Below are 24,796 nucleotides of genomic sequence, written 5' to 3'. Positions count from 1 at the left end.
GGAGATGGGCTTTGATGTGTTCTATCACCAGACACTTGAAGCATTTCATAATGGTGGAGGTCAGTGCCACAGGCCTGTTATTGAGTCCCATTATATTTGATGAACTCAGAACAGAAAAGCAGAAACAAAATAAACATGGACCTAAAGCATTGCAACCAGCTGACTGATCCACTCTGAGCATAAACTTCCATCCACACTAATCCCATTGTATCCTCCTACATTCCTATCATGATGCAAAATAAAGGCAATTTACAGTGGCTCATTAACCTACAATGTGGAAGGAAACTCATACATTGAGATGGAAAATCTACAAACTTCACACAGGCAGAAGATTAGGATTGAACTAAGGTTGCTGGAGCTGTAAAGCAGCAGTATATTGCCTGTAACACTGCATTGCATTTATTTTCCTTTCCAGAGGAGGAAGATTGCAGATGATACCTTGTGTGTGTGAGGATACAGCTACGGAGCACTGTGTAACCTGCTTCTTTGATTCAGTGCAAGCAATCAATGGCCTTCACCAGAGCAGAATAGTTAAGAGCATTCACCTAAATCCTGCATGTTAAATCCTAAATCCATTATGTTTTTCTCTGGAGAAGATAAGTCCCCCAAAACACATTTTCATATTACAAGTTGCTTTCTTGATGATCTTTCTTGAGAAAGATTTTAATAATAATACTCCTGGGATGTTTTTGCAAGCGCATGGAGATCACCAACAATGTTTTCAGTGGGTGCCAACACCTATGTTATTACTGCATTAGTAGTGCCCATTGTGATGCTTCATGAAGAAGCTGCCACTATGTGCTCACAGGCCTTAATGGATGAATTTCAGAAAGATTAGAAAATCTGTGAGCATTGAATTACATTTCAAAACCACTGTTTGGATCATCTTTACTGAAATGAAGATATTTAAATAGGTAGCTTGTCTCTCCTTGGAGTGTCTTGATTCAGCCTAACCCACTGAGCTTATTCCTGGAATTGACAGATTCCCAATGCACATCTAATTTTACAGATTATTCTAGCAGGTCCTGCCATTGCTGGCGATGTCCAGGCCAGTCATTATTGCCAGTGATTTCAACTGTGTTATCAATGCAGCTGGACGATCTGAAAGGGCCGTTAGCAGACTGTACAGCTCCTCCAGGACTCCTGATGCAGATGGTGAAGGTCGCATAGCTGTGTGATTCAGCAGGAAAGTAACGTGGCGGGGTGGCCTGGTGTCGTAAAGCGAGGTGGAGGATGAAGAAAAAGAGGGAAGAGAAAGAAAGAGGGAATAAAAGAAAGACATTACAGGGAGGCCAGAAGGTCTGATGCCTTTTGCCAAAGAAATACTGGAGGCCATTGGCCAGATAAAAATATCTTTGAAGTCATTGGTGGCAGGCCAGGGGCCAATCAAAAAAGCAGGAGGAATACGATTGAAATTATGGGGCAAAGGAGGATACAGAGGAGAGAGACATGGTGGGGTTCCTGAAAAAGTGGATCCCAGATATACTGGGGAGGGAACAAATTGAAAATAACCTGGAAATTGAATTGGCTCACCCTTCCGACCCGCCCTCGGTCTAGAGCCAAACCAACAACCACGGTCTATCCTTCACTACCAGGATAGAGAGAAGATTTTATGGGCGGAGATGATGGATGTGAAGGCAGGGGGGGGGGGGGGGTGTTTAGTGGAATATGAGGTTGGGAAGGTTTTATTCTACCTGGACAAAAGCTCAGTGCTATTGAAAAGCAGGAGAGAATTTGACTCAGTTAAAAAGAGGCTTAAACAAAAAGGAACTGAGCCTACCCTGCTTCACCCTGCAATGTTGAAGATATTAAGGGCAGAAGGGGAAAGAAAGTTTTTTAAGGATCCAAGGGAGGCAATAGAATTTGTAAGAACCCTGTCACTGTTTCAGGATTAAATGAAAGAGGAAATCAGGGGAAAGATAAATTGTAAATATCGGAATTGTGATGAATGTGAGGGGGATATGCTTTTTTCATAATGTTAATATTTAAAGATGAATGCATATTAGAAGTAAGAATGAATATGGGGAGCTCAAAGAAAGGGTGGGATGGATGCATTGGGCATGTCTCAAAATGGTGAGGTGATTGGCCCCAATAGCTTGATTATTGGTGCCGGTGGGGGGGGGGGGGTGGTTCTGGGGTGTTTTTAATTTTATTCTGAATTGTGGGTGTTAGTTTTATTAATTTGTTTAATTCCTGTGTGGAACACAGTTGCCTGTGCCAAGGATATGCACAGGAGAACCAGTATGGAGATTAAGTATCAGTGGATGAGAAGTAAGGTTAAGGATATAATGGAATGGTCTATAGATAATGGATAAGTCAATCAAAATTGTGAGTTTTAATGCAAATGGGATAAATGGATAGATTCAAAGAAAAAGAGTCTTGGCCCATCTAAAAAATATGCAGGCAGATATATTACTTTTAACAGGAGACCCACCTTACAAAGCAAGAGCATTTAAAATTAAAGAGGTAGTGGGTGGGCCAGATGGTGATATCCTCCTTCAATTCCAGAGCTAGGGGAGTGGCTATCTTGATAGAGAAGAATGTTCCAGTCATGGTCAGGGAAGTGGTCGTTGACTTAGCAGGGTTATTCGTGGTGATGCATTGTCAAATATACTCAGAACGCTGGACACTTATGAATATTTATAGATGTCTGGAAAAGGCTGAATCTGAGAGAAAGGGATTACTCCTTTTACTCGTGACAACATGATTATTGCACCAGAATTGATTTATTTTTGGCATCAGCCCAAATTGGAGGGTAGGATAGTGGAGACTGAGTACACAGGCCGACTATTGTCTGATCATTCACATTTGACTCTGTCCATTACAATGCCAGATAAGCAGGCCTCGGTGTATAGATGGCACCTTAATATGTTGCTGTTGGGAAGACCAGAATTTTGTGCTTTGTAAGAGCTCAGATAGAATTGTTCTGTGAGATGAACTGGCCCTCTACAGAGGATAATTTCCTAATATGGGACACAATGAAGGCTTATTTAAGGGCCCAGATAATTGGTTTACCAAGAATATTAAAAAGGAACACATGAAGGAGGTTAATGGTTTAGAACTAATATTAGCTCAACTGGAAAAGGACTATCAAAGAGTTGGTACAGAAGAAAATTACAGGAATTTAGTGAATAAAAAGCTCAAATACCAAATGTCACAAACCTACAAGACATAAAAGTTGATTTTAAGATTTATACAGCAGTATTATGAGCTGGGAGAGAGGGCCCACAAAGTGTTGTCCTGGCAGGTGAGGGCAAAAGGGGCCTTAAGAACAATCAATGTGATTCAAACAGGGGAAGGCAAGATCTCATATAACCCAAAATAAATAAACGAGACCTTTGGAATGTTTTATAAGGAATTGTATAAATCTGAGTCAGGGGGTGATCCTACCAAAATAGATGATTTCTTGCTTTCATTGCAACTACCAAATTTGGATCAGGAAGAGCAAGAGGGGCTGAGTGCCCCTTTCTCTAAAGAGAAGATTGCATGGACCCTGAGCTCTCTACAGGCTGGTAAATCACCAGGGCAGGATTGTTTCCCTGATGAATATTATTAAGATTCAAAGATCTTTTAATGCCCCTTCTTATGAAGGTGGTGGATCAGGTGGCAGAGACGCATACCCTCCAAGAGTCTTTCTCCACAGCAGTTATCACTGTGATTCCCAAAACATTGAATCCTGCTTCATATAGACCCATCTCATTATTAAACATGGATTATAAAATCATTGCAAAAGCGTTGATCAATAGGTCAGCAGAATGTTTGTCGAAATTAATTAATTTGTAGAAAGGAGACAATCAGCAAACAACATAGCTAGATTGCTTAATATAGTACATCTGGCACAGTTGGGTGTAGATCCAGGAGTGGCCATAGTGTTAACAGATTAGAATGGGACTTTTTGTTCAAGGTTCTGGAGAAATTTGGATTGGGTCAAACATTTATTAATTGGGTAAGGGCTCTTTACTGTAAATCCCAAGCAAAAATTATTACAAATAGGCAGATGCCTTCAGTGTTTCCTTTCACCAGGTCCAGTAGGCAAGAGCTGTCCATGGTCCTCAGCGCTGTTCATACTGGCAATTGAGCCGCTGGTGGAAGCCATTTAGCAGGATCCAGATATAAAGGGATTCAGGGTGGGCCAGATAGAACACAAAATCAACCTTTACACTGATGACGTGTTAGTATAATTAACAGACACTGGGCTGGGGGGGGTGAGGGGAGTTGTTGGCTAGGCTGAGGACCACACTGGAGGATTATGGGAAGGACTCAAGGTATAAAGTAAATCTGGATAAAAGTGAGATCATGCATTTGATGAACAGGGATTATAGACAATATCAACAGAGAAGTCCATTTAAATGGCCACAAGAAGACATTAAGTATCTAGGGATAAAAGTGACAAAGTTTTGTGCAATTTATACAAACTTAATTATCTCCATTAGCTCCAGAAGATTGAGGAGGACCTTACTAAATGGAGAACTCTGCCCATAACACTGGTGGGCAGAGTTAACTGCATCAGAATGATGGTGTTGCCAAGGCTCCGGCATCTTTTTTAATTGTTACCCATTTCATTGCCACAACGTATTTTTAAGATGCTCAACAAATGAGTTAGGAGGTTCCTATGGAACGGTAAAGTGGCTAGGAAAAGTTGACGTGGGGCTATAATATGGGGGGATTTTAAATTACCTAATTTCATATTACTGGGCAACCCAGTCAAGATTTATTGCCTCACTCTTTGAGGGAGCTTCTCCCACTCCTGGGGACAAATTGGACTACATGCAGCAGGTGAAAAGATAGCATGAGAGTTTATATATAAATGGGACACTAAATTAATTTTAAAGAAATTGGATAACCCCATACATCGTATACTTCAGATATGGCAAAGAATCATGCAATGTATTGGATTGAAGGTGGGGGATGTCTCCTAAAACACCTTATGACCTAGAACAACTTAATTCCCTTGCTTCTGGGTAATAAAATCTGGACAGTTGATGCTAGAAGGGGATCAAGTGTATCAAGGATTGTTACAAGCGAAGACAGCTCATGTCATTCAAGCAGTTGAGGAACCAATACAATTTGTCCATTAGAACATTCTTCTTCTATCTGCAATTAATATCTTTCTTAAGGGAGAAATTGGGACCATCTATGGCCCTACCTAGATGTAGCAATGTGGAGATTCTAATTCAACAGGGGAATGTGTGTAAATTTATCACTTAAGATGTATTACATATTCCAAAGTGAGGGCCCAAAGCTGGGCTTACACAGGTCAAGGGAGAGATGGGATTTGGACTTGGGTACAACAATCAATGAAGAGTAGTGGCAAGGCCTGCATTTGGATTGTGTGACTGGAGTCATCAATATCAGATATAGGTTGGTGCAATACAATTTCTTGCACCAGTTGTTCCTCACACCACAAAAATTACATAAATCAAAGCAAGAAATTTCAGAAATGTGCTTTAGGTTGGAACATTTGTTCACTCCACCTGGCTATGTACAAAAGTAAGATCATTCTGGGAAGACCTGGGAGACATTCTAAAAATAAAATACACAAGATCCAGAAGTATACCTTCTGGGAGACATTGGGGATGTGAGCTTTAGACTATCCAAATACCAAATTTTGTTCGTGAAGATCGTCTTGGCAGTAGCCAGGAAGTGTAAAGTGGTTTCGTGGAAGTCCCACTCCCAACTTAATACCACACAATGGAATGTGGAAATGCAAAATTACCCAGAGAAAATCACGTACAGTCCATGGAAGAAATATAACACATTCGTTAAGGTGTGGCAACCTTACTTGAAATATATTGACTCTCAGATTGATTAATTTTCCCCCCCCCTCCACTTCAAAGTAGGGGTACTGTAGCAATCCCGTCCAAGCAGGGAAATGAATGTGATCAAAGAAGTGGGACATGATGCAGGCATGACGTGTTTCAGTTTTGTTTTGAGTTTTTTTTAACTTTTTAAATTTAATTTAATTGTATCAATGTAATTTGACTGTACTTTCAGCTGTACAAAGTTGGGAGGTGGGGAGGGATAAATACAGACTCTGTATATTACATGAATGTAAAAAAATATATGAGGGCAAAGACCATGTCACTAGTTGCTCTGTTTGCGCGAAAGCTGCACTGTGATTCTGGGAGAACATTTTCGGCGACACTAGGTATTATTCTATTTAGGAGAATCCTAGCGAAGATTTTGCCTGCAATGGAGAGCAGCGTGATTCCCCTGTAGTTTGAGCAGTCTGATTTCTCGCCTTTGTTTTTGTACAAGGTGATGATGATTGCATCACGAAGGTCCTGAGGCAGCTTTCCTTGGTCCCAGCAGAGCTTGAAAAACTCATGCAGTTTGGCATGCAGAGTTTTGCCGCCAGCCTTCCAGACCTCTGGTGGGATTCCATCCATACCTGCTGCTTTGCCACTTTTCAGTTGTTCAATTGCCTTATATGTCTCTTCCCGGGTGAGGACCTCATCCAGCTCTAGCCTTAGGGGCTGTTGAGGGAGCTGGAGCAGGGCAATTCTTGGACTGAGCGGTTGGCACTGAAAAGAGATTGGAAATGTTCTGACCATCGGTTGAGGATGGAGATCTTGTCGCTGAGGAGGACTTTGCCGTCTGAGCTGTGCAGCGGGCTTTGGACTTGGGGTGAGGGGCCATACACAGCCTTTAGAGCCTCGTAAAAACCCCTGAGGTCGCCAATGCCCGCGCTGAGCTGGGTTTGTTTGGCGAGGCTAGTCCACCACTCATTTTGGATCTCCCGGAGTTTGCATTGAAGATGGCTGCATGCGCGACGGAAGGCTCATTTCCTCTCTGGCCAGGTCGGCTTTGCAAGGTGAGCCTCGTGGGCAGCTCACTTCTTTGCCAGCAGCTCCTGGATTTCCTGGTTGTTTTCGTCAAACCAGTCCTTGTTTTTCCTGGAACAGAAGCCCAATACTTCTTCAGTGGATTGCAGTATGGCAGTCTTCAGCTGATCCCAGAGGATTTCAGGGGACGAGTCCGTGAGGCGGATTGCATCCTCGAGATTTGCTTTGAGGTTTTCCTGGAAGTTTCCTCTCACTTCATCTGACTGCAGGTTTCCAACATTGAGCCTCTTTCTGGGGGCTTTACTGTTCCTGAACTTTGGCTTGAAGTGAAGGTTGAGCTTGCAGAGAACCAGCCGGTGGTCAGTGTGGCATTCCGCGCTGGGCATGACCCTGGAAAGTGCAGAGAACAGAACAAAGGACTCTACATCAGCTTTGTTGACCTCACCAAAGCCTTCGACACCGTGAGCAGGAAAGGGCTTTGGCAAATACTAGAGCACCTCGGATGCCCCCCAAAGTTCCTCAACATGGTTTTATCAAACTGCACGAAAACCAACAAGCTCGGGTCAGATATAGCAATGAGCTCTCTGAACCCTTCTCTATTAACAATGGCGTGAAGCAAGGCTGCGTTCTCGCACCGACCCTCTTTTCAATCTTCTTCACCATGATGCTGAATCAAGCCATGAAAGACCTCAACAATGAAGACGCTGTTTACATCCGGTACCGCACGGATGGCATTCTCTTCAATCTGAGGCGCCTGCAAGCTCACACCAAGACACAAGAGCAACTTGTCCGTGAACTACTCTTTGCAGACGATGCCGCTTTAGTTGCCCATTCAGAGCCAGCTCTTCAGCGCTTGATGTCCTGTTTTGCGGAAACTGCCAAAATATTTGGCCTGGAAGTCAGCCTGAAGAAAACTGAGGTCCTCCATCAGCCAGCTCCCCACCATGACTACCAGCCCCCCCTCATCTCCATCGGGCACACAAAACTCAAAACGGTCAACCAGTTTACCTATCTCAGCTGCACCATTTCATCGGATGCAAGGATCGACAACGAGATAGACAACAGACTCGCCAAGACAAATAGTGCCTTTGGAAGACTACATAAAAGAGTCTGGAAAAACAACCAACTGAAAAACCTCACAAAGATTAGCGTTTACAGAGCCATTGTCATACCCACACTCCTATTCGGCTCCGAATCATGGGTCCTCTACCGGCATCACCTACGGCTCCTAGAACGCTTCTACCAGCGTTGTCTCCGCTCCATCCTCCACATTCATTGGAGCGACTTCATCTCCAACATCGAAGTACTCGAGATGGCGGAGGCCGACAGCATCGAATCCATGCTGCTGAAGATCCAACTGCGCTGGGTAGGTCACGTCTCCAGAATGGAGGACCATCGCCTTCCCAAGATCGTGTTAAATGGCGAGCTCTCCATTGGCCTCCGTGACAGAGGTGCACCAAAGAAGAGGTACAAGGACTGCCTAAAGAAATCTCTTGGTGCCTACCACATTGACCACCGCCAGTGGGCTGATATCGCCTCAAACCATGCATCTTGGCGCCTCACAGTTCGGTGGGCAGCAACCTCCTTTGAAGAAGACCGCAGAGCCCTCCTCACTGTCAAAAGACAAAGGAGGAAAAACTCAACACCCAACCCCAACCAACCAATCTTCCCTTGCAACCGCTGCATCCGTGTCTGCCTGTCCCGCATCGGACTTGTCAGCCACAAACAAGCCTGCAGCTGACGTGAACATTACCCCTCCATAAATCTTGGTCCGCGAAGCCAAGCCAAAGAAGAAGAAAAAAATATATGGTTTGTTTGAATTTTAAGTGTCTATGAAAATTAAAATAAAATATTCCAAAAAAATGAAAAGATTTGTATCAACTGCTGTATCCAACATATGGATCCGAAGTCAACTGAGAATGATGGCCAGTTGACTACATATTTGGAATATCGATTGGTGTGATTCTGTAATGGGCAACCAGTCCATTTTGGTTGTGTGAAGTACAAAGATATTTTCTCTGATGTGTTTTCTAATCAGAAGGAACGTTATACAGTAAATGCCAGTCACTGAATTAATTAATCCATTGTGATGGATCACGTGACTTAAGGGAGTATCCTGCATTCATTTGATTCCCACTAAAATAGTAACAAAAATCAATGGATGAAAACATTTTGGAGCAACTGTTAGTTTTATGAGTCAATTACAGATTGATTACTCAGATATTCCCCTTTACATAAACTAAAATGTGCAAATATTTTTATTAGAATTGTAAAATATTCTACCCAGTTTTAAATTATGATCTTCCGTTTTCACAAGCCTTTGATAAGTGCTCTTTGCCCAGTTGAGTAAACTTAATCTAACAGCTGTTTACTGAGCACAATACATAAAAGTCTCTAACTTAGTTTAGTTTTACAATGAGTAAGTGATTGACATTCTCCAGAAGTAAGCACACTTCTGATTGCTACTGTAAAATTAATACTGCATTTTTTAAAATTCCTATTATATAGGTAGATGGTGGATGTAATGACATCTGGGCAAAACCAAGAACTTGGATGTTTAAAGATTTGTGCATCTCCACATATTGGAAAACAAGTATCAAGGCTTTGTTTTGGTTTGATATAAAATGCAGCAGTGTTTCTGGTTTCTTCATACTGGTGAGCACTAAAGAAATTGAAATGGAATCAGCACACAGTGGAGATCATCAGAAATTACCCATTTCTGTAGTGTCCATGTGTATGGAGTCATCAACATGTACCTCATGTGAAGAGGGCATCATTGCGTTTGAACAAGGTAATATGAACAAAACTAAAATCATTGATCCTAAGGGAGATGATGGCAGAAGTATAGAAAACAGCAGTTCATCTCCACTGTGCTGTATGGAGAAGCTAATGGAGCATGAACATTCCAGTCGGGTTGCTAAATCTCATGGAAATCAAGAGTATGGAATTACTCTGTACCCCACAGAGTGGAATTTTGAATGCAATGTAGAGAAACTAGATTCTACAGCAACTTATAAGGTACCTTCCATTTCCTCTCTGTATAGAAACACATGCAAAACTCAGCTAAAAGTCAAGAATCTTGGATCAAATATTATTACATTTTCTGACTTTGGGTCTCCAACTGAAACTACACCCAGAAAACCCACTGAACTTTACATCTATGAAGCATTAGATGGAATTTATGGATCTAATTCCTCAGAAGAGATGCCGCACAATATGGGATATTTTATGAGAAAGAGAAAACAAGATGTAAGAGGAAAGCTAAAAAACGGAGATTTCAATGTGAGACCAAAGCTCTGCCAATTTAGGAAATATTCTGAAGGTGTGGATATCCCTGTGAAAGACAATCCAAGGGAGAAAAAAGAGGTAAGAATGGCAAAGCTCTTCATTTTTATTAAAGATTTTAAATTGTGAGTTATATCTTGCAAGGGATGATTCAGAAAATGTGTAAATATCAACTTTTTAAGTGTGTCAAAATAAAATTAAAACAGAAAGTGCTTAAAATACTCAACATGTCAGGGAACATCTACAGAGAGGGAAACATAATTTTAAGATTAATTTTCAGAAACTGCAGTAATTTGTTTTCACAGGAAGATGATTCATTCTATGAGAGGCAGAAAAATGTAGTATGAATTTTGGCTGATTAAAAGCATTTTAATTAAATTTCATATACACAATTAAGGAATTATTTATTGGAAATTACAAGTTTTTCAGAGACAGCAAATTTTTCAAGTTATCTTTGTAAATAGAATTCAATTATACTTAAGAAAAATCAAACATCTATTCAGCATAAAGATCTTGCAGTGGTATTCAGGATGATTAATACCTTAGCTTTAGAAGACCCAAGATTCATTTGTTGATGAAATAACCTTCATTGATCTAACATCTTTGTTTCAGAACACTTCACAGCCAATTCTGGCCAATTGCAGAACACTTTTGCATGTAGCAGGATCCAATAAGCAGTGATAATTTCTATTGTTAATGCTGGTTAAAGGATAAATGTTGACAAAGCGAAGAGCAGAACATGCTCATGTATCCAGTAGTATTGTTGTGCCCACTTGAGCAGGCAGACTGAATCCTATCTCCCATACCTATGGAGATCTCTAGGTCAATAGATTTACTTCCTGTACAGTTCCTGTACAGTTGCCTCTTAATGGATTCTGTAATTAACTGGCATTTAGCATGAGGATCTGAAATAGTCTCTCACTGAATTGAATTGTCAAGTCTGTGTGTGCAGGCATTAAAAAAATGATGGCGAGGAAAGATGGAATATTTTGTTGCTATGCCCTCCTTCTTGATTTTTAGTTTTAGAGAATAGGCAAAGGGAGGAAAATCATCTCTGCTTTCACTTAATGGCCTAATTTAGTCAATCAATCATTTTCATCCCTTCTTTGGGCAACTGGTTAGTTGGGAGTTAAATTGCATATTTAGGTAAGAATGCCCCATAGTTTGTATACTACTCCCAGAACCAATGAAAATTTGTGGACTAAAAATAGAGCATTTCACCATGTGTCAGTTTGTGGCCATACCTTTAGCTAGCTATAGAGGTGCTCCAGGGACTTAATTAGCAGATAGGATATGGTTTAATGAATCCCTCAGCACAGGTCTGTGGTGTGCTACAATGAAGGCACATTGTGCAAGCACTTGCTTGAAACGTATTTTGTCAAGTAGCAATCCATCAATTACAGTTTTTAAAATTATGCACTTTTGCTCATGGGTGCAAATTTTAAAAGGTCACCAGATTTACATTTTTTTAAATATCTATAAATTCAGTTTAGGAACAGAATGCATTGTGGATATCTGATTTTATTTTTATTGCATAGTTTTAGCATTTACCATTGAAAATTATTTAACAATGTCCTTACGAATAGTTTTATGATGATTGAAAGGAATATTCAAAGCTATGAGCAAAATGCATGCAATTTTGACAACACTGCATTTAGTTTCCAATTTTTTTGATGGAGTCTAAATTTATTCTTTGAGTTTTATTTTAGGAGTGACATGTAATTTAACATTATTTAATTATCTAACCTGAATCTAAGATGTGTGGCAGGGATGAAGTCATTTCTTGTGAACATTGAATCAATTTTGTCTAATTATGTTTTCTCTAATACTTGATTGATTGAAATAAGTCATTACTGGAGCAAAAAGAGGACCCCAGGGCCACTCTTCCTCATGGAATGTTGTGCGATCACTGCAAGTTCCCCTATACAATAAACTATTTCAAAAGGTTAACTTCCTGAAAAAAAAATGAGGATTATGATTGACCACTTCAAGTTGAACCCAAAGGTAATTTCAGATTTGCTGTATCACATAGGAAATTGGAGAAATATTAATTTAACTTTTATTGAATTTAGCATGTTTAATTGCATAATGATCCTGACACATTGCGCTAGTTCAACTAAGCTAAAGTGTTTTGCAGCTGATTTTCATTTGAACTCAGCATCTGATGCCTCTTGTGTCAGTGTCCAACCATAGTTGGCCGGCATTGATGGATTCAAGTTGTCCTGATACCCCTTTTCCATAGCTGTAATATCGTGGTGAAACCTTTTACCATGTTTGTCACTGACCGCATCAGGATTAGCAGAGAAGAAGACGAAGTGCGAATGCAGAAAATGAATTTTCAATGACATGTTGGACTGCATGGTTTTATATGTTTGAAGTAGACTTTAAAATGTCAGGAAATCATAAAAATAGGTTATATCTAAAAACGGTATATGATTGGAAAATTTTAAGGTGATTTATGTGATTAGTAGCCCAAAATCAATAAAATACACCCAAAAATGTTCAGGAAGAAAAATTTTGGTTGTCTATTGTAATAGTAGCCAGAGGCCACAAAGTTAATGGCTTCTGTTTTGTGTGTTTGCATTGTTCCTATTATAAGACAAAGCAGACCTGACCGATTTCACTGTAAATGACCTGCATCATTCTATATACTGCTTAAACATTTTTGACTCAAAGCAAAGGGAAAAAAAATACCAGACTGAACAATTTTCATGATTTTTAATTTCAGGCTGTCTGTTGTCAATATTTTAAGATCTAATTGTATTGAAGCCTAAAGCTACCTGATTGCATTACCATCAATCAAACACTCATGATTCCTTTCATCTGGCTGAATTACTATACCAGTATAGCCTCAATTGAATCTGATCCCAGTTTAGTTCACTTTGATTTAAAGTAAAAATAATGTATTTCATGATACTTCCAACATTTATTTTTTAGTTCATAAATTAGAATACAAGCAAAATAATTTGTTCTAGATGCTGTTTGAATTAGTCTGTTGGCATTAGTTGATGTCTGCTCTGTTCTAGTACACGTGGCTGAATAACAATTGTTCAAGTTATCTTTAGACAACTTCAGAGATACTTAATTTTGTGACTTCCAAAGAATCACATTTACCTCTTAAGAAAATCTTGATAGATAATAAATGCTTTAATAGAATCATGGATTTGAGTTATAGCATGGAAAGAGACCACATGAATTATCTGCTAGATAAATTCACTAGTGCCAGTCTCTGGCTCTTCTCCACTGACTTGCATTGTTTTGTCTATAGATTCTAGTCCAGTAAACCAGAAAATAACAGCATAAAAAACATGAAGAAATTCCAAAATAATGGTTACAACCATGATCCTGAAGTGTAAAAGCAAATAGTTGCATGGGCTTGGTAGCAGAAGTTAAAGAGGAAATAGCATATAAATTGTGTAATTAGAGTCCAGGTTGTGGAAAAATCATAAATGGTTTAATAAATGGTCATTTTTTGGCCAAACAGAGTGGGATACATTGACATCTAATGTCTCTAAATGAATTCTCCTTTGCTTCACTTTCTTTTCTGGATTAGTGGCCCATCTTTCTGTGCCTTTATGACAAACAAAAATAATACAATTTTATGTGTTTGTGTACATAACAATAATGGAATCTTAAAAGGAATGCATTAGATAAAGTTCTTGGGAGTTTCCTTAATTTTTTTGATAACAAATGTAAATGAACCAGCCATGTCTGAACACAGCAAGACCTAGACCATGTTCAGGCAGATTAGGACCAACCATACCACACAAGTGCTGGGCAAGAAACATCTCTAACAGGAGAGAATCTAACTACCAACCCAGGGCATAACGTTTCCAAAATTCACACCATTAACATCACTAGGGTTCCCTTGTATGTTCTGGGTTCCCTGAGCACCTCCGAGGTAGGTCTGGATTTTAACTGGGCTTGCCCTGATCGGCCCTTTCAAGTAGCCCTGTACCTGAGCCTTCAACCCCATTTTACAAGGTAACTTGAAAGGGTCTATTGACAGAAACACACCTGGACTAGCTGCATGAAAAATGAGTTCAAGTTCCATGGTGAGTGCCCCCCCTCCCCCGAAGATTTTCTATGATCTACAAGGCACAAATCAGGAGGATGATTTAATACTCTTCACTTGCTTTATTGTGTTCAAGTCCAGTGAGAAGCCCAATACCATGCAAAGCAACTCACCTGAACATTCATTATCTCTGCCACTGGTGCCCAATGGCTGTAAAGTGTACCATCCACAAAACCCAAAACCTCTACCACCAAGAAGGACAAAGGCAGCAGGCAGATGGGAACCCAACCACTCTGAGTTTCACACTATCCTCATTTTATATTGTTAGTTTCACAATGTCTCTGGTCTAAATCCTTGAACACTTTTATCTTTTTTCTTTTTAAAATATTTTTATTGAGTTTAACAAAAACCCTTTACACAAGGTATATTAATAATAACATAAATCAAAGCATATCATACACATATCTATTGTAAATTATAAACAGAACCATAATTATTACATAACTTATTCAAGACATCAAATTCTATAATTATAATAATTAAACAATTAAATCATAACTTGTACTATGTCCAAAAATAATAACAGTGACAAATTATAGGTTATATTAGTATAGTTATAGAGACAAAACATACTTCATTAAACCCTGCAGATCATGCTATAAATGCCTCAGGATTTTTCTGAAGGGTGGGTGATGCAGTTTTATCTGTCAGCATTTCCAATATTCTGTCGCCAAGACATTAAAATCAGATTCAGAATTTTTGTCATAAAACATCTCACAAAATTTGTGGTTTTGCAGCAGGATCGCCACCTTACAAAATGAATAAAAATAATGCAAGAAAATGTCAAAGGAAGGCAGTGGCTGTGGTTCATTGTTCATTCAGGAATCAGGGGTCCTTGAGGATAGAGATATTCTTATTTGGCAAAGTTGACAAAGGAAAATAGTGAACACCTAGGTGATATAATATTGGATAGAGTATTTTCAGGGTAAGCCCTTGGTGGTACCTGAGCTATGACTGATCCACTCCACTCGTAATCAAGAGTCAGAAAGCTGGCACAGACTGGGACAGTGAAGGTTAGAAAGTTGCTGTTTGAATCAAATGAGTTAACTCAGCAGTGTAATGATGCAATCATTCTTGAAGAAATGTAAGTTACTTTCACTCCTGATGGAAATGCAGCAACAGTTCTGTATGCGTAGGTAAATGGGGTCTCTGCATTTTTGCTTGAGTTATTGTCAGTACAGAGGCAATATTACCTTGGAATTAGTGGCTCATTTGTCTGCAGCAATGCCGTTTGTTGGTGACACAATACAGTTTCGAGCTCATATGCTGCTGGCCTATTGCACTGGTCTTAGATATTCCATTGTAGGCTAGTAATGAATGTTAGGACTTTCATTCTGATCTTGAATGCAAATTGAGATTTTGCAAAAGTAGTCATCGCACTATGGTGTCTCCTCTCAAGACACTAAAAGTCAACTTACAGGTGATTTAGTCATGTCCATATTTTTAATGGAAATCACAATGTTGTTGTGGTAATTCATCCAAGACTTGAAGAACTAAGTTACAGGGAAAGATGAAATAGGTTAGGATGTTATTCCCTTGGTCTTAGATGAATGATGAGAGATTTGATAGAAGTATAAATTATGATGGGTATAGATAGAGTAAATGCAAGCAGGCTTTTTCCTCTGACATGAGGGAAGAAAAAAACTGTAGAGCGTGGATTATGGGTGAAAGGTGAAAGGGAATATTAGGGGGAACCTTCATGCTGAGAGCGGCGAGAGTGCTCATCAAGCTGCCAGTTAAATTGTAAAATGCAGACTCAATTTTGACATGTAAGAAAAATTTGGACTGGCACAGAGTTGGGAGAGCTATAGAGGGATATGGTCAGGGGACAGTTCAGAAGGACTAAACCCAAAAATAGTACAGCACAAACTAGAAAGGTCAAAGGGCCTGCTTTTGTGGCTTTATGGTTCTATCTCTACTCCACAGCTTGCCAACTTTATACCCAATTTATAGAGGTTAATTGAACTGATGTGAATTTCAGTATTTATGAAGTATGGCTGCAGTGAAATAGCTATAAAGTTATGTGTTTGTTGCACAAGTTGTTCATGTTATGCTCAGCTTTAATTACTGCATAACAATATCTGACTTTTTTTTTTAATTTGCTCTTTATGCAAATACTACTTCTCTCTGATTTAAATATTTCCAATTAATGGTTTTCTCATTTAAACCTACCTAAATAACGTAATTTTCTTTCAATCTTCAGTTAGTGCTTTGAAAGTTAATGAAATGCTATATATACTCATGTAAGAGATGAGCTTCATGGACCAATGTTTTGTGTCAAATTTGGGGGATCAACTTTTACACAGATACTACTTTTGAACATGGTAAGTACCTATGTCGTTCAAAGCATCAGGAGCTTGGATGGCTGGGACCTGGTGGTAAGTCTGCGTTCGGGGCGTTGGAAGCTTGGACGGCTAAGGTGAGAATTCACGGGCAGGTCAATGGGAGCTCCATTAGGCAGCCAGCCAAAGTGAACATCCATGGTTGAGGCTTTGGGAACTCCAGTGGGAAGGTGGCCAAGGTGAGAATCTGTGGTCAGGGTGTTGGGAGCTCTGATGGGTGTAGTGGAGGGTGGTCAATCCCGGTCCTCCTGAAGTACACGATCATCTCCTTCGACTTGTCCTCATTGAGACTCAGGTTTTTACTCTCGCACCATTTCACGAGATTTTCTACTTCTTGCCTGTAGTGCGATTCATCGTTATTGATGATAAGGGAAACTACTGTTGCATCATCTGCAAAATTGATGACTCTGTTGTAGTGGATCTGGCGATGCAGTCATGAGTGAGTAGCATAAACAGGACCAGGCTAAGCACACAGCGCTGAGGTACGCCAGTGCTCAGTGTGACGGGGCTCGATATTCTGCTACCAACCCGGACAGACTGTGTTCTTTCTGTTAGGAAGTCCAAAATCCAGTTACAGAGAGGGGTGTTGAGTCCCAATGACGCTTCTCCACCAGCCTCTAGGGAATTATCGTATTAAATGCGGAGCTGAAGTCAGTGAACAGCAGCCTGGCGTATGAGGGGTCGTCCTCCAGAAGGGTCAGCACGAAGTGAAGGGTCAAGGCTATAGCATCATCTGTAGAATGCTATAGGTGAATTGAAATGGATCCAGTGTCTCTGGGAGGTGTGCTTTGATGTATTCCATCATCAGAGACCATTCCTAGCCTTGGTGACCTTGCAACCATTAGCTCTTTAATAGTTGTCAGACTATATCCATTTATTAAACTTACATGTCAGATACTAGTATTGTTTTTGAAATACCAACTAATTTTTACATTTTAGCAACTTTTCATGTTTGGCCCTTTTTGCAGATTCACCCTTCTATCTGTTATTCTTACCTTTATCTCCATCCTGCATTGATGCTTTGTCCTTTCTTTTAACTTTCTTAATTTTCGTTCACCTGAATCGTCCTCATTATTAACATAGAACAATACAACACAGGAACAGACTATTCAGCCCATGATGTCTGCTCCGAATATAATAGCCAAATTAAACTAAAAATCTGCTGCTTCCGTATAATACATATCCATCTATTTCCTGCATATTCATGTGTCTATCTAGAAGCTCCATAAATGCTGCAATTGTATCTGCTTCGGACATTCTGTTCCAGGCATCATCACTTCCATTGTAATACTTGACCTGCACTTCTCCTCCATGTCGTCCCACTCCTACCCCCCCACCCCCCCCCCCCCCACCCCCCCAACCTCCTCGCGTTAAAAGCATGCATTCTAGTATGTGACATTCTTATCCTGGGATAAAGATTCTAACTGTCTACCTTACCTACACATAATTTTATAAACTTCAATCAGGTCTCCCCTCAGTCTACAACTCTTCAGAGAAAACAACTCAAGTTTGTCCAACCTCTTCCCATGCCTCAAACCCTCTTATCTGAGCAGCATCCAATAAGATCTTTCAGAACCCTTTCCAAAGCCTCCACATCCTTCATGTTCTGGGGTAACTAGAATTCTACATATAATGTTCAGTCTAACCATAGTTTTAGATAGCTGCAGCATTATTTCCTTACTCTTGTACTCAAAATTCAAATTTATTGTCAAAGTACATACTTGACATCACATGCAACCCTGAGATTCTTTTTCCTGCGGGCCAGGCAGAATTTCTACTTATCAATAGTGCAAACTGTACTCAAAAATAGTATCTATATATATATAGATATATATATATCTATATATATATATATATGTGTGTGTGTACACACACACATATATACACACACAAAGGAGGGAAATGTAAATGAAGAAAGAAATTTAAACTCACTGACTATACATATACAGAAAAAATAAATATTCAGTTCAAAGCCAGAATCCTTAAATGAGTCTCTGATTGAGATGGATGGTGAAGGGGTAGGCACTGTTCCTGAACCTGGTGGTGCGAGTCTTCTGATACCTACACCTCATTCCTGATGGCAGCAACGAAAACAGAGCATGTCCTAGATGGTGTGAATCCTTGATGATTGTTGCTGCTCTCCGACGGAAGCGTTCCACGTAAATATTCTCAATGGTGGGGAGAGATTTGCCTGCAATGTACTAGGCTGTGTCCACTACCTTTTGCATGACTTTCTGCTCAGACCAAGTATGCCATATGCTTTCTTTACCATCTGATCTACTTGCACAGCCACTTGTTTCATTTCTTTCTTCACAGTTGCTCCCTGCTGTGCTGAATATTTCTTGCATTTCTGTTTTTATCCCATTCCTTGTATCAGATGCTGGTTGTACTCACCTCCACACTTTCAGTTCTGAAATTAATGCACAAACAATTGATACTTACATGCATATTTATCACTGGCAACCTCAGTTATTTATGTCCATTTCAGCCTTTCACCTTCTTTAATACATTATCTTGGTAAGCAAAGTGATAGTACAAAGTGATGCCTTATCAAAATTAACTAGAAATGTTAGAAAAGACAGCAAGCAAAAGGGTGCAGAATGTGTTCAAAGGGTGCGTCAATCATAAACAAGATTTCCGAGTAAGGAGTGGCTAAAGATAAGGAAACATTCCACAAAATTGTAGCTGATATAGTTAATATGCATCCCTGTCTGCTACTGGCATGTAGTTGTGGTCAATTTCAAACTGATAAATTAAGTTGTCAGTAGGTTAGGGTCAGTGTTTTTTGAAGGGTATGGTAGTGTTGGAGAAAGCTTTAAAAGCTAGGCATCTTATTGGAATATGTTAAATATTAACCTTTAGTCAAACAGTCCTAGCTGCTCCCAACTGAGTAACCATCAGTTTTGTTTGGAACAGGTTTCCAATAGGCAGTATGAATATCTTCAGGGTGTTTAAAACATACCTTGTATACCTGTTCGGGATGTCTAAAAGACACTAATCTATTAAATCACTTGTGGATCAGCTTTTCAAAAGATTAGTGGATGAATGTCTGAATTATTATGGTTTATATTAATTTTGGGGAGTGGAGAGACATAAAACAGGTGTAATGAATTCCAATGGATCTAACTCCATGTGCAATGTAGTCACTGATAGCTGAAGTCTTCAGGTGAATAAAATAAAATGTAAAATGCTGAATTGTTATATTTCTGAGAAGGTGAAGATAACACTCAAAACAAATACAATTCCGTAGTCGATCTTCCAAGTATTCCTCAAAAAGTGAGTAAAATGAGAATCCAAATCCCCCTTCCCACCAATAAATTGACTTGATTTTAGCATTATACCCTTTGCAAACTGGTCAATTCCAAAAAAATACAGGTAAACATATCAGGTCAGGACTAAGTCTATTTCATAGTCTGTTTTATTTTATTTTATTTTAAGATATCAACGAACAGCATGTCTGGCACCAGCAGCCCAGCAAATAACAACAATTAGCCCCTTCCTTTCAGGAATGTGTCCTCTGCAGACTTTCTGATGAACTGAATGTGTAAATTTGGGTGTGTATTTGACTACCTGAAGTAAAGTTACAAATTGGTCAAATCTCCTTGTCATTCTGGTTAATTAATGTGGGATAAGACAATAAATCCTTATTAGATCCATTTGAAATAGTCAGGGTTTATTCTATATTCATTGATACTTCCAGTTCATAGATTTTGTAAACACGAGAAATTTACTATGTTTAAATTGATTGAAATATACCTCTAAGCTGAAAATTAAAACCTTTCATGAAGGGAAAGAACATTAAAATGTGGGGGAAATAAAACACCGCCTCTTTGAAGGAAGCAGACTTAACCACATTCTGGATTATTGGATTTTTGCATCTGATACTTTCATTTCCCTACATAATAGTCATTGTGGATGGTGATTTTAGTTAAGATGCCTGTACTGATACTTTAACCTGGGAATTCAACAATAGTATTCTTGTGAAGCAATTTGGACAAGATGCAATGTCAGATTCTTTGCTGACAATCATATTGAAGCCATGTCAATTGGTTTTGTGCACAGTGGAAGCAGAGGTGTTTTGGTGAAATGGATCAGAAGTGAGTAATTTTTCATTTTTAACAATTCACTTCATGGAATATGGAGATTATTGGTATTGTTCTCAGGGTGGTGGTTGAGCCACATTTATAATTACTTGAGATCTTATAGTGAAGGTTGTCTCAGTAGGAAGTTCCACTATTTAGATTCACTGACATTCTCAAGCCCAAAACATCAGTTATGTATTTCTACCTTTGCTACAACCCCAACCAACCAATTTTCCCTTGCAACCGCTGCAATCGTGTCTGCCTGTCCCGCATCGGACTTGTCAGCCACAAACGAGCCTGCAGCTGACGTGGACTTTTTACCCCCTCCATAAATCTTCGTCCGCGAAGCCAAGCCAAAGAGAAGAGAGACATAAAGGACACTGACCTGCTGAGCTTCTCCAGCATTTTGTGTTTTTTCCTTCAACCACGGTGTTTGCAGACTTTTGTGATTTAACTCCCTTTAAGAAATAGAGTTATATTTGCACCTTGCAAATGTCATTCTGTGTACTTTCTCTGCTCAGCTGTGTAAGTAATAGAAGTCAGGAATTTGGTCAATATCGTTGCTTATTTGTTGCAGTGCCATTTTGCAGATGGCACACAGTGAATCCATGACAGATAAGATGCCAGTCAAGCAGGTTCCTTTGTTTTGGATGATATTGAGCATCTTGAGTATTGCCAGAAGTTCTCCCATGTAGGTAAGAGCAAGGAATTCCATCACACTTGAGGTTTGTGACTTCTTAAAGATGGAAAGGTTTAAAGGTGTCAGGTGGGGTAGGGAAGGGGTTTTCCATCACTGCAGGATACCCATTGCCTGACCTACTCTTGTACTGTGGTTAGTTCAGTAAAATTATAATCAGTGGTGACTCTCAAAATGTTAATGGTTGGATTTAGGCAAAAGGCAACCCCTTTATGTTGCTTGGGCTCTCTCTTCGCGATAGCTGTACCTTACCACAACTTCTTTGATGCTGCTTATAAATGTGTAGCATAGGTAGAGTTGAAATTTAAATCTACATTATGATCTATGGCCCATTTTGAGCATTTATTTTAATTGACTAGCTAATGTTATACCCCACATACAGAAACTATTACATAAGGTTCCACAAAACAAATTCATGTGAAATTGCTATGAGTAATGTTTCTGTTCATCTAACTTATCAACTACATTTGCATTGTACAAAGATATTAGTTGCAGTTCAGGCCTTGACAAACCCAATACTGTGCATACTGAATACTGTTTAATTTGTTGAACGTATGTCACTTTAAAACATGGAAGTGTAGCGTTTGCGCTACGTGAGTGTGGAGAAGAATGACAAGCGCACCAAAACCTTTGAAAACGAGAATGGTTTATTTCTCTGGCCATCATGCGTATATGGGCCCCAGTCATTGCCGTCAGGTCCCGCATCATTAGAGCGCCAGCTTGGGATTGGTGGGTGTTCCCGCCTGAGTTCTCCATCTTCCTGCTGTGCGGTGGTGATCTGGGACAACGGCTGGTGTCACCCCAGGTCTGTGCAGTTGCTGCGTTTGTTGGCCATTTTGTGTGCCAGTCTGTGTCTCTATGCACGGGGCACTAAATGACAACCCCCGCCCAGAACCGGCGACCGGGCCATTGTTCATAGGCCTTGGTGGTTTGCCCCTGCATCGTGGCGGTGGAGTGGAGACCAGCTCATTACAATGCAGATATGCCGGCTTCAGGCGGTCGATGGTAAAAATCTCCTCCTTACCACCGATGTCAAGGATGAAGGTGGAAACATTGTCACTAACGACCTTGTAAGGCCTTTCATAGGGTTGTTGTAAGGGTGGCCTGTGTGCGCCACTTCTCATAAATACATACTGAAAAGTCTTTAAATTCTTGGGGACATTAGATTTGAGCTGGCTGTGTGGTGGGGTTGCCAAGGGACCAGGAACCACAGTTTACACTGCAAGTTCTCAAGGGTCACCACGGGGTCTTCCGGGTGCTTATCTGGGGCCAGGAACTCCCCGGGAATGATCAGAGGCATGCCGTAGACTATCTCTGATGCCAAGGCATTGATATCTTCCTTCAGTGCAGTAATTTCCAACAGGACCCAAGGTAGTTCGTCCACCCAATTTGGACCCTCAAGCCATGCCATCGAGGCTGCCTTGAGGTGCCTGTGGAAGCGATCCACCAACCTGTTGGCCTGCGGTGATACACCGTGGTGTGGTGCAACTGTGTCCCCAGAAAGTTAGCCAGTGTTGTCCAAAGGCCAGAGGTGAATTGTGCCCCCGTCTGAGGTTAGGTGCTCTGGGTCCCCGAATTGGGACAACTATGTATCAATGAGTGCCCTGGCACATGTTTCTGTGATGGTACCAGCCAATGGGACTGCCTCTGGCCTCCTCGTGGAGCAACTAACAATGGTCAAGAGGTAATTCTTCCCACAGGAAACTGGCAACGACCCCACTATGTTGATGTGTATGTGGCTGAACTTGTGCTGCGCCAGCTCAAAAGTCTATGTGGGCGGTCTTGTGTTAACCTGCACTTTGGAGGACTGTTAGTTCATGCAGGTCTTGGCCCACTGGCTGACCTGTTTACGGAAACCATGCCAGACAAACTTGCTGGCACCATTTTGACCATGGCGTGGATTGCGGGATGTGCCAGGTTGTGGATGGCTTTGAAAACCTGGAACTTCCATGTAGCTGGATCGATGGGGTGGGTGCTGCCAGTAGAGACATCGCACAGCAGTGTCAGGATACCTGGGCCGATGGGGATATTCTCAGCGCTGAGGCTGGAGATGGCAGTCCTATATGCGGGAGTCTCAGGGTCCTGCTGCTGCACTTTGGCGAGGGCCCTTTGGGACCAACTCAATTGCGGGGCGTGACAGAGTGTCAGCTATCGCATTGATTTTCCCCATGATGTGCTGAATGTCTGTGGTAAACTCGGACAAGTGTCTCTGTTGTTAGGCCGACTATGGATCCGATACCTTATGGAAGGTGAAAGTCAGCAGCTTCTGATCAGTGAACACCGTGGATTGCTGGCCTTCCAAAAAGTAACGGAAATATCTTACTTCCAGATACAGCGCTAACAACTCTCAGTCCAAAGCACTGTATTTAAGCTCGGGGGGGGGGGGGGGGGGCGGAAGTTCCTGCTGAAAAAGGCCAAGGGTTGTCATTGGCCCTCAATGAGTTGTTCCAGCACGCCCCTACTTCTCTGCTGGAGGCGTCAACTGTCAGGGCAGTAGGTGCCTCTGGTCTGGGGTGGATCAGGAGGGTGGCATTGGCCAGCGCATCTTTGGCATTCTGGGATGCTCTGGAAGACTCATTGTCCCAAGTAATGTCTTTTGACTTGCCTGCCATAAGCGCGAAGAGGGGGCACATGATGTGTGCTGCTGCGGTATGAACCTGTGGTAAAACTTCAGCATACCGTTGAATTCCTGTAGCCCTTTTACTGTGCATGGCTTAGCGAAATGCCAGACCACCTCAACCTTCTCGCGGTGGGGTCTAGCCCCTTTTCTTAATCCTGTGTCCCAGGAAATTGATGGTGTCCACATCAAATTGACATTTCGCAGTATTTATAGTCAGCCCAAACTCACTCAAATGGGTGTACAGTTGTCTCAGGTGGGCAGTGTGGTCTTTGCAGCTGCAGCTGGCAATGAGAATATCATCCAAATAGATAAACGCAAATGGGAGGTCCCGGCCCACTGCGTCCATCAGCTGCTTTAGACCAAAGGGCATCTGGAGTGGGTTATGATTGCAGTCTTGTGGACATCTTGGGGGTGAATTGGAATTTGGTGGTACTCCCAGATGAGGTCCACATTGAAGAACACCTGTGCCCCGTGCAGGTTGGCGGCCAAGTCTTGGATATAGGGCACAGGATATCTATTGGGTGTGGTGGCCTTGTTGAGGCAGCACTAGTCACCGTACATCCTCCAACCCCCCTGCTGATTTGAGCACTATGTGAAGGGGAGAGGCCCAAGGATAGTTGGAGCATCACACAATCCCCAGCTCCTCCATTTTCTTAAACTCCTCCACCAGGCTGAGCATTTCAGAAAGGAGTTGGCATGCCCTGGGTGGAGCAGGCACCCTTAGTCAATATGAGGAGCCTTACCCCGTGCTTTAGCTCAGCTGTGGAGAACTGCGACACCACTATCGAGAACTCCTCCAGGATGCAAACAAATTCATTGTCTGAGAGTGTTATAAAGTCCAGGAGATTCTGAAAGGTTTTGGCATGCACTAAGTGCCATCCCTTGAGGTCGACAAGCAAGCAGTGGGCCC

At 41.0% G+C, this 24,796-nt stretch overlaps 1 protein-coding gene across 8 annotated transcripts in view; it reads left to right on the top strand.

Moving 5' to 3' along the window:
• stard13a (StAR related lipid transfer domain containing 13a) overlaps positions 1 to 24,796 on the top strand; it is a 684,147-nt gene that overhangs the window by 201,189 nt on the left and 458,162 nt on the right. For all 8 annotated transcript variants that reach the window (XM_069891632.1, XM_069891628.1, XM_069891627.1 and 5 more), the window contains one exon: positions 9,294 to 10,151. In XM_069891632.1, coding sequence (XP_069747733.1) covers positions 9,339 to 10,151 — 813 coding nt within the window. In that variant the 5' untranslated portion in view covers positions 9,294 to 9,338. The remainder of the gene's footprint in view (positions 1 to 9,293; positions 10,152 to 24,796) is intronic.

This window comes from Narcine bancroftii, chromosome 7 (genome assembly GCF_036971445.1).
Source record: "Narcine bancroftii isolate sNarBan1 chromosome 7, sNarBan1.hap1, whole genome shotgun sequence".
In the NCBI taxonomy this organism is placed as follows: domain Eukaryota; kingdom Metazoa; phylum Chordata; class Chondrichthyes; order Torpediniformes; family Narcinidae; genus Narcine; species Narcine bancroftii.
Note: the sequence above shows the minus strand (reverse complement) of the source record. Positions and strands in the feature narration are given on the sequence as shown.